This window comes from Merops nubicus, unplaced genomic scaffold, assembly GCF_000691845.1.
Source record: "Merops nubicus isolate BGI_N331 unplaced genomic scaffold, ASM69184v1 scaffold32518, whole genome shotgun sequence".
Taxonomy (NCBI): Eukaryota; Metazoa; Chordata; class Aves; order Coraciiformes; family Meropidae; genus Merops; species Merops nubicus.
In genome coordinates, this window is record NW_008628239.1 from 386 (window position 1) to 10,551 (window position 10,166).

Here is a 10,166-nt window from a genome sequence, read left to right on the forward strand (position 1 = left end):
GCCCTGAAGACAACAACAATGGCCAGCTGGACTGGGTTGGACTTGGCTAGCAAGGGTAACCCTGACAAACAGGAGTCCTTCCAGGAACTCACAGGTCCTGCACATGGGGGTCCCCAAGGGTCTCACAAGTCCTCTGGAGTCGCAGGCCTGGGAGTGCTTGTACTGGAGAGATGTCCAATGGTACATGGTGCCCCTCATGCTCTCCAGACCACACCCTCCTCTCACCTTGGCTTTAAAGGCCATGAGCTTCAGGATCATCTCCAGGGTGAAAAGGACAGTGAAGGCTACGTTGAGGATGTCTGAGACGTGGTTCATTTCTGGAGACTGGTTGTAATGCTGAGGAGAAGTCAGAAAGAGGCAGGTTAGCCCACAGCAGACCCAGCCTCCCCCCTGCCACAGACCCACGGCTTAGAAACCATCAGCAAAAGGGAAATTTCCTCCCTGCAGCCCCTTCTCTGGGCTCCCCACATCCAACCAGCCCCACTTTGCCCTTGTCCCCAGAGGTGCCAAGCACACACCATGAGCTGAGCCGTGCAGGGCAGACCTCTGACCTCCTCCCCAGAAACTCCTGGAGGTGGCAGGGCTGAGCTGGGCACCCCCCTCCATCACCCGTGGTGGGCACAGCGCCCCTTACCTGCATGCCCAGGCAAAAGAGGAAGAACATGAGGTACTCGAAGTAGGAGGAGGTGACCACGTACCAGATGTGGTACTGGTAGGGGTTCTTGGGGATGTAGCGCCGCAGGGGACGAGCCTTCAGAGCATACTGCACACACTGGCGCTGGGGGAGGCCAGATGTGAGCCCACATCTGGGGGGCACAGCCAGAGCCAGCACCCCTGGCATCACCGCACGTCCCCCCAGCCCCACGCTGCACCACCCCCTCCTCCCTCAGCCCAGAGACACGGGCCAGGGGCACCATTCATGCTGCACAGACACCCCCAGGGCACCCCCGTGGGACCCAGTGCCCCAGGTCACTGCCTGCCTCCCAGGACTGCCACACTGCCCTGGCACCAACCCCTCCAGCCCTCAGCCTGCCTGCTTATCGTGGCACGGGCTGGCCAGGAGCAGCCTGAGGACACCACCAGAGCCAGGGCTGAGGGGGGCACTGGTTCTCCCCTCCCCAGCAGGCCAGGGCCAGGATCTCAGGGTGCTGAGCCCATGTGAGGCTCCCACCACCCCTGGCACCCTCAGCTCAAGGTGCTCTTGCTGGCTCTGGCTCAGCACAGCAGCGTGTGTGGTGTGTGCCAGCACTTCCCCTGGGCCAGCTGGCACCCCTGTCTAGCTGTGCCCCCCAGCACGTGCCCATGCTGGTCTCATTTCTGCTGCTTCCAGCCCTGATGCCTCCAGCCACAGCCACAGTGTGACAGCATGACAGAAGGGCTGGCAGTGGAAGGTGCCTCTGGAGATGGCCTGGCCAAGGTCCCCTGCCCAAACCAAGGCCAGGCAGAGTGTGTTGCCCAGGGCTGTGTCCAGCTGGGTTTTGAATACATTCAAGGATGGAGCCTTCACAAACTCTGAGTGACCTGTTCCAGTGCTTGACCACCCTCACCATAAAAAAGGTGTTGGTTTTTTTTTGTGTTTAAACCAAATTTCTTGTTTTCTTCAGTTTGTGCCCACTGCCTTTTGTCCTGGGACTGGTCACAGCTGAAAAGATCCAGGCTCCACCCTTGCTACCCCTTCCCACTGGGTACTTCCACTCATGGGTAGGAGCCTTCTCTTCCCAGTACCAGGCTCAGCCCTCAGCATCTCCTCACAGGACAGATGCTCCAGACCCTCAGACATATCCATGGCCCTTTGCTGGACTCACACCAGTATGTCCATGTTGCTTTTGTACTGGGAGCCCAAAACTGGGCACAACCCTCTGCTCCAGCCCAATCTGGGCACCCTACCTACACCAGAAGGCCCATTCCCTGGTTCTGGTCCAGGGCTTGCCCTGTGCCAGGCATAGGTCCAGTTACCCCTGGGGCAGGACCAGCTTCTCTCCACCACCACCACGGCTGACCCAAACCAGCCCCAGGGCTGGAGCACCTTGCCCTGAGCCAGCAGTCCCATTACCTGGTTCTTGTCCAGCTCACAGTTCTTGTACTCGCTCTCTCCCTGCTCCTGGAAGGTGACGATGACAAAGCCCACGAAGATATTCATCATGAAGAAGGCAATGAGGATGATGTAGATGATGAAGAACATTGCAATCTCCACCCGGTAGTTGTAGATAGGGCCTTTATCCTCAGCATTGGTGTCAATGGCCATGTACAGCAGCCTGCAGGAGGGAAGGTGAGGCAACAGAGATCCTAATTAGCTGGGAAAGGCCACCTCTCCTCTTGAAGGTCACAGAGAGCTCTGGAGACATCTCAAAAAAAAAATAAAGACAGGGCTACCAGGATGACCCTGTCAGCTCCAGAGCCACTAGCCAAGGTGGCTAGCCCTGCTCCAGACCCTGTGCCCAGCCCAGACTCACTCTGGCCAGCCCTCGAAGGTGGAGACAGTGAAGAGGGACATCATGGCTGAGAAGACATTGTCAAAGTGGAAGTTGCTGTGCAGCCAGACACGCTGCTGCAGCTCCAGCTGCGTGGGGTCTGCGTCCACGTAGTTGATGAAGGAACCCCTGCAGAGAAGGGGTGAGGGGCTCACAGGCAGGGCTCCCCCCCACGCCCACCCCCATGGCACTGGCCCAGGGCTCTTTGGTCCCTGGGAGGGAAACCCTGGGAGAGGAGGAGAGGCCCCTGCTGGTCTCTGTTCTACCCCAGGGGGGGGAGAACAGCACGAGACCTCAGCCCTGCTTTGGGTGCAAGGTTTCCACGCAGCAGCAACACGAGTGGGCTCAGCCCCCCACCCCCCAGCCCGCCCTGCTGGGGCTGAGCTGCAGAGGGCTCTTACCTGCACTCCTTCTCTGTCATCTTGGATGGGTCTGTGCATCTGTAGAACTTGCCCTGCCGTGAACAGAGAGCAGAAGAGGCTGCCCCTCTGCTGGGATTCCAGAAGCCCTGGGGAGTTCTGACACCTCCACAGCCCACAGCCCATCTCCATCCTGCCTTCATGATGACTCTGGGCCCTGCCTCACAGCACCACTGGCCTCCCCACTCTCTGTGCCAACACAACCCAGCTCACAGGGTGTTTCAGGAGCTATGGCAGACCCTCGGGGTCAGTCCCAGGCTGAGACTAGTAAACATTGCCTAGAGATAGAGCCAAATCTTCCAGGGCATAGCTGAGACCTATCCAGCTCATCCTATCTGGGAGCCTCTTTGGAACATAGGGAAGAGCAGTAACCACAGAATCAACTGCAAGTTAAGGTGGGCTGACAGGTCTGCTCAGGCTGCAGGGTGTCCTGAAAGCTCTCCCCTCATCAGCTCAATTTAAGCTCAATTTAAGCTCAATTATTAGACCAAAGCTGGGCTCAGCCAGGGACAGCTCTGCCTTGGAGCAGCCAAGGCCCAGCCAGCATGAGAAGTGCTGTGAAAAAGGAGCCACTTTGCTCCCAGAGTGCAGAGGAAGCCAGAAGCACCTGCTGCCTTAGAAAGGGGAAACTGAGGCAAGACGTGGGGCCAGGCAGCTGGTCCCTGTCCCCTCTGGATGTGACAGTATCCTGGGGGTTTCCTGCCCTCCTCCCAGTGCCCCGATGTCTGGGGCAGGCAGATCTTCTTGCAGAGCACAGAGCACAGCCTGTGCTGGCCCCACCCCTGGGAGACACCAGCCCCAAGGCCTAGAAGCTCCTGTCCAGGAGGTGCCTGAGCAGAACGTCCCTCCTGCCCACCTGAGGCACCTCACACAGCCCTCACCTTGAAGAGCTGGACCCCGATGCAGGCAAACATGAACTGCAGCAATGTGGTGACAACCACGATGTTCCCAATGGTCTTGATGGCCACGAACACACACTGGACCACGTGCTGTGGAGGCCAAGGACAGTGGACACGTGAGGGTGCTTGGGGGGTGCCCAGGCTGAGTGTCCCACACTGTCCCACTGCAGGGATGGGCCCCAGGAAGATCAGGAGCCTGCTGAGAGCTGTGGGGTGGGACAGATCCCTTCCACAGAGGAGTGAAAATTGGCTTCCTGGCCCCACAAACCCCCTAGGGTATGATGTCTACCACAGAACCTCCCCTGAGGTCCACGGGCTGAGGACCTGCAGCCCCAGCATCCTTCTCACCTTGAGCCCCTTTGCCCTGTTAATGGCTCGCAGAGGCCTCAGCACCCTCAGGACCCGGAGGATCTTCACCACTGAGATGGTACTGGACCTGAGGAGGAAGGCAGAGCTGAGATGGGACAGCTCTCCTGGCCAGGGAGGCCAGGCTGGCACCAGAGCTGAGGAGCAAGGGATGGCAGAGACACTCCACAGAAGGCCAAGGGACACTGGCAGCTGCAGAAAGCAGCTCCAAGGGGGATTTCCACCCAGATCTTCACCTTTGACACTCAAGCAGTTTGCCTCCCTGCCTTGCCCTGTCCCCCAAGCCAAACTTTATGGATAGTGACAATGGGCTAATGCCCAGCCTTTGGAGAAGGAGCTCCACCCAGCACAGAGGGCTGCAGGACCCCAGCTGCCCTGCCCAGTGCCCACCCCGTGGAGCCTGGAGGTGCTTACTCAATTCCCATGGAGGTGAGGGAGACAGCGACCACCAGCAAGTCCAGGATGTTGAAGGAGTTCCTGCAGAAGGAGCCTTTGTGCAGGAAAGCACCATAGGCTGTCATCTGGGGAGCAGAAGGAGTCAGGAGAGAGGCCAGGCAGGACTCGGGGGCACGGTCCCTCCACAGCCCTGGGGTGGACAAGGCACGAAGGGCTCATCCCAGCTCCATGGCCTGGGGACCCTGTCCTGCTCAGAATCCTACCCCTGCAGCCAGGCAGGAGGCTGACTTCAGCTGGAAGCCCTCTGCACTGCACTGCCTGGAGACAAAACACTTCCCAGTCCTTCCACAAATCAAAGAGGAGAAGAGCAGGGAGACTTGGAGGTGGAGGAACACGCAGCAGCTGCTGGAATCCCTGCTCTATTCAACAGATTCCCATTGCTTTCTCTTTCTCCAAGTTTTTCTCAAGGGAACACCAGGAGAGAAGAGCTGGTGCCATGGCCCATCTGCCCCTCTCACAGCAGAGCTGCCGTGGCTGCCTGACCTCACTGCATCAGCTCTGGGGAGGAGAGCATCAGCCAGCAGCTTCTCCTTGCCAGGACCTTAAGCTTGTGCCCAAAAAGTATGAGTGCCCATGGCCAGAAGAGTCTTGTCCCACGTGCTGGGTCAGGCACAGGGCCAGGGCCACGGGGCAGAGGGACTCACCTTTAAGACGATTTCGACTGTGAAGACAGAGGTGAAGCCAATGTCAAAGTATCTGAGAACCTGGGGACAGAAGCACCAGAGCTGAATGAGATTTGGGTGACGTGGGAAATGCTGCAGTGTGCTCAACCACCTTGGCACTGGGGTTTTGTCACCCCGTGGCCTGGGGAGCCCATTGAGCTCAAAAGAGCCTTCAAACAACTAGGAAGGCTCCTGAATGTCCCTCAGCTTTGCAGGTTTTCCCCAGCCCATGATCCACCCTGCAGCCTGGTGGGTGATGTGGGAAATGCTGCAGTGTGTTCAACCACCCTGGCACTGGGGTTTTGTCACCCTGTGGCCTGGGGAGCCCGTTGAGCTCAAAAGAGCCTTCAAACACAGTGCTAAGAAGGCTCCTGAATGTCCCTCAGCTTTGCAGGTTTTCCCCAGCCCATGATCCACCCTGCAGCCTGGGACCAATCTCCCAGTTTCAAACTGAGTGAGGCTTGACTGGATTCACCTGAAAGCATCTGATCCCCCAAATCAGAGTGCCCTGGGAAGCTGCCTCATGTGAGACACCCCAGATCCTCCCAGACACTACACAAGTGCAGACCCATTTCTGCCTAGACCTGTGGCTACCACTGCTCCATGCCAGCAGCCTTTCAGGGGGCTGCACACACTCCTAGTCCACTTAGCCACCTCAGAGGATGTCCCTATCCCAGCCAGGCCACCCCAGCCTCTCACATACACCATCCAGTCATCCACTGAGGGATGGAGAAGGAAAAACTTCTCCCAGCTGTGCCCTGAATGGCTTCTCCTCCCAGAGGCAGGGATGAAACCACAGCTACCTGTCCAGGCATGGCAGCTGGCAAGCAGGTCTCTGCTTTCTGGGGAGCTGGGGGGGTCTCCATGAGGTCCTCCCCCCCCATCTCAACCCTTCACAGCCCCCCAGGCACCTGGTTGCGGAAGGACTCGGCCCGGATGGGATCCTCAGCTGCCAGTGAGATGCTGCTGAGCAGGATGAAGAGCAGGATGAAGTTGGTGAACCAAGTGGCATTGATAATCCTGTGGCACAGCACCCGAAACCTGCCAGGGATAGGAAGGGCATGAGGTGCTGCAAGGGGGCAGAAGGACATCAGGTAGGACCACGGGAGCCTGGGAGAGGGTTATGGTTAAACCTGGAGGGCAGGAAGACCCTGGGCACAGAGGGATGTCCCTGCCAGCCCTTCCACAGAGGCTTCCCCAGTGAGCTGGCCAGAGCTGGCTGTTAAGGCCAAGTAGGAGCCCATGGGAAGGGTCAGCACCAGAGGTACCTGGGCCACACCTGGCTGCACAAGGCAGGGAGAAGGGTCAGTGCCTACTTGTTGGTCGGGCTGAAGATGAAGAAGGAGCTGGCTTCAGGCATGGGCACTGCCTTCTCCTTCAGCTGCAGCTCTGCAAGGGGACGTGGCCGAGGACTCAGGGGGATTTCAGGCTCATCTTCCTCATCATCACCTGCACAGTGGCCACGAGGAGGGAAAAGGAAAGAATCAGCCAGAGAGGGAGAGGGAATATGGCCTCACAGAGAGTCCTCTGATGCTGTGACCCTGATCTGGCACCTGTGCCAGCAGGACCTCATGGCCCAAGGCTGGTGAGGGATCCCCACGTCCTTTGCTCCTCACAGAGCCAGGGCTCTGGCACCAGCCCCCAGCAGAGTCTCCCCAGCTTTCCAGCTGCCCTGCCAGGGACAAGCCTTACCTGGGAAGTCTGCAGAAGGGTATGGGTCTTTGATCTCATTGACATTGGACTCAAATTCATCCACTTTTAACTGAAACGAGGGAGAGACAGAGGAGGGGACATGCAGCTGTGTGTGCCAGTGCAGCTGCCAACCCTTGCCAGACCCCATCACCTCAGAAGCCATGTGGGGCAAGCAGGGTCTCTGCACTGGGCCTGAACAGCACCAAGCACACGGGGGTCCTGGCCCAGGATGGAGCAGGGTGAAAATTGCCTCAGGGGTGCTGCAATCTGAGCAGAGAGCAATACCCAGAGGAGGGGACAGGGGAACATGTGCTGGGCCAGAGCCTGGGGCCATGCTCCTGTACCGTGGGTGGAATGAGCCATGGGGTGACTCCTGGGTGAGCTCCCATGGGACAGCTCTGGAAAGTGGACAGGGAAGTAGCTGCTGGCCAGAGGTCAGCAGAGTTGAACAGAAGGTTTTGCATACAGGAGGTGCTGGTTAAGGAGGTCTGGGATGCTGCTGACCTGCTCTGCTCCCCTCCACGCTGGTGTCCAGCCCACCTCAACCACTGACAAGTGACTGTGGCCAAGAAATCAGAGGAAAAGGATGCCCAGCAATGGCCCTGTCTCACCCAGCAATGGCCCTGTCTCACCCAGCAAGCTGTCCTGTGAGGGCCCAGAGAGCCCACATCACCAGAGCATGCAAGGAGAGAGTCTGGCCCAAAAGAACCCAGGCTGGCTCCAAGCCTTTGCCAGTTGTGCTGGTGGGAGGAGAAGACTTGTCCCTCCCCAAGAGCTTCCCCAGGCCCAGCCCCACCAGCACTGACCTTGGCTGTTGTGGGAATCCCTTCTCCCTTTGCTTTCTGCTCCAGCTTCTTTGCCAGCATCTGCTTCTCATCCTCAGACTTCTCTGGATAACCTCTGAGTGGAGAGGAGGGGCGAGCAGGAACTGAACTCGGGGCAGGAGCAGGGGTGATGTCCCCCTGTCCCCTCCCCTCCCCTCCTGCTCTGGGAGCCCCCAGGGCCATGGGATGCTGCCCTCACCTGGACATCTTCCGGCGCTTGCGTTCCTCTGCTTTGGCTTTCTGGGCTAACGTCAGGCTCTCAGCCTCGGCCAGGTTGTCAACTGCAATGGCCAGGAAGACATTGAGGAGGATGTCTGGGGGGATGGTGCTAAGGACAGCAACTTGGGTCCCGTTTGGAGGATGTGGCCAGAGCTGCCCGTGGTCTCCAGGGGTGCCCTGAGAAACCTTCCTGGTGTTGAGCCCTGGAGAGAAAGCTGGGTGGTGACCCCAACCCTGCACCCATCCTGTGAGTCCTGAGCTCTGGCTGCCCTCCCTCTGCCTCGCTGCTGCCTGGCAGCCACCCAGGCCTGCCCCGTGGTGTGCCTTCCTCCTCTCCAGCCACCAGCAGTGCAAGCCCTGAAGCCTGTGGTTTGCTGTTCAGGGCTCAGATGCTTAAGGAAGCCCCTTGCCCTGGGCTTGGCTGAAGGGGCAGGGTTTGTTTTCAGAGTGTGGGTTTAGCCTGCAGCCAGAGCAGGCAGAGCTGCTTCTCAGGTAAAGGGTTTATGGTCACTCTCTTTAGATGTTATTTCACTGATATTACCATTATTCCTGTTTAGCTGCTAGCTGAGGTTGAACCATGACACCTCCCCTCTCCCACCCCATTTCCCCATGCTCACAGCCCTGTGCAGCTGACCCTCACAGGCAGAGGATACAGTTCCCACACACAAAGAGGATGATGAAGTAGATGCAGACCAGCATGCCAGGAAAGGACGGGCCCCCATAGGCCATGATCCCATCATACATGATTGAATTCCAGTCCTCTCCAGTCAGAATCTGGGAGCAGAGCAGAAACAGGGACTCAAAAGCCTCCCCCAGCAGTGCACAGCAGAACCCCACAGCTCAATCCTGACCTCCTGGCTCCAGCCCCAGCCCCTCCCAGCCCCACCTCCCTGCTCAGCCCCACACCTGCACTACTGCTCCTGCCTCCAGTCCCTGCTCCTGCCTCAAAGCCACATCACCCCCCACAAACCCACATGTCTCTGAGCCCCAGGTCTTGCCAGGAGAGCCAGGCAAGGCTCCCAGCACCCCACCTTCCACCCCCTGTTGCACTTCCCACAGCCCATACCTGGAAGACACTGATGAGGGCCTGGGGGAAGTTGTCAAACGTGCTGCGCCTCACATCCATGTCCTCAAAGTCAAATTTGCCCCCAAAGAGCTGCATGCCCAGCAGCGCAAAGACGATGATGAAGAGGAAGAGGAGGAGGAGCAGAGAGGCAATGGAGCGCACAGAGTTGAGCAGGGAGGCCACCAGGTTGCTCAGGGATGTCCAGTACCTGGGGAGAGGAGGGACAGGAGTGTGTGGGATAGGAAAGGCTGGAGAAGGCTGTGGGCAGGACCAGGCAGGCACAGGGACCAGACTGCCCAGCCCGGGGGGTGTGTCAGCAGCCCAGTGAGGGGGGCTCTGAGCCAGCACCACTCCCAGGCTGGGTACCTGCACTGCTCCAGCCAGGCCACAGGAGCTGGAAATGAAACTCCAGGTGTGGAGCAAGACAGACAAGACATCCTGCTGCCCACCCAGGGCACAGCAGGCAGGGTGGGGAAAGGGGATGGACACCCAGTGGGCTGGTGCCAGAAAGAGAAGCCCAGAGTCCTGACCCACAGCACCACCATTTACAGCACTCCAGAACCCTGAGTGAGGAAAGGACCCCAGGAGACCTCCAGCGAGCCCTGCTCTGCCCTCCTCACCACTCCAAGACCTCATCCTGGAGCCAGAAATCCCCAGCTTGACCTTGTTCCTCCAGCCAGGAGCTGCCACCTCTGCTCCTGCTGCGTTCCTCCCCGGGGACAGAGCCCAGCAACACTCGGGGGGGAGCTGGCCAGCACCCAGAGACCTCCCCCCCCAACCTGGTGATCTTGAAGATCCGGAGGAGCCGGATGCAGCGCAGCACGGAGATGCCCAGGGGTGACAAGGTGTCCAGCTCCACCAGGATGGTCTCCAAGATGCCCGCACACACCACGAAGCAGTCGAAACGGTTGAAGAGGGACATGAAGTACTGGCGCAGGCCCAGGGCGTACATCTTCAGCAGCATCTCAGCCACAAAGAGAGCCAGCAGCACCCGGTTGGCGTTGTCTGGGACGGGAGGTCCAGCCCGTCAGAGCACGGACCTCCTGCCCCCAGCACAGCCCAACGGGGGATGTAATGGTTTGAAACCTGCTG

General features: G+C 59.0%; 1 protein-coding gene across 1 annotated transcript in view; it reads right to left on the reverse strand.

Moving 5' to 3' along the window:
* The window catches only part of LOC103778983 (voltage-dependent L-type calcium channel subunit alpha-1S-like), a gene marked incomplete at both ends in the record, with an annotated part of 10,434 nt that extends 355 nt beyond the window's left edge, over nt 1-10,079 (reverse strand). Inside the window, 17 exons of the mRNA XM_008946601.1 lie at nt 226-336; nt 635-778; nt 2,054-2,255; nt 2,454-2,600; nt 2,873-2,925; nt 3,772-3,879; nt 4,138-4,225; nt 4,570-4,676; nt 5,256-5,315; nt 6,185-6,314; nt 6,590-6,722; nt 6,966-7,035; nt 7,772-7,865; nt 7,989-8,103; nt 8,662-8,782; nt 9,075-9,282; nt 9,854-10,079. Of these exons, the coding sequence (XP_008944849.1) occupies nt 226-336; nt 635-778; nt 2,054-2,255; nt 2,454-2,600; nt 2,873-2,925; nt 3,772-3,879; nt 4,138-4,225; nt 4,570-4,676; nt 5,256-5,315; nt 6,185-6,314; nt 6,590-6,722; nt 6,966-7,035; nt 7,772-7,865; nt 7,989-8,103; nt 8,662-8,782; nt 9,075-9,282; nt 9,854-10,079 (2,117 nt within the window). The remainder of the gene's footprint in view (nt 1-225; nt 337-634; nt 779-2,053; nt 2,256-2,453; nt 2,601-2,872; nt 2,926-3,771; nt 3,880-4,137; nt 4,226-4,569; nt 4,677-5,255; nt 5,316-6,184; nt 6,315-6,589; nt 6,723-6,965; nt 7,036-7,771; nt 7,866-7,988; nt 8,104-8,661; nt 8,783-9,074; nt 9,283-9,853) is intronic.
* Between the last annotated feature and the right edge of the window lie 87 nt (nt 10,080-10,166).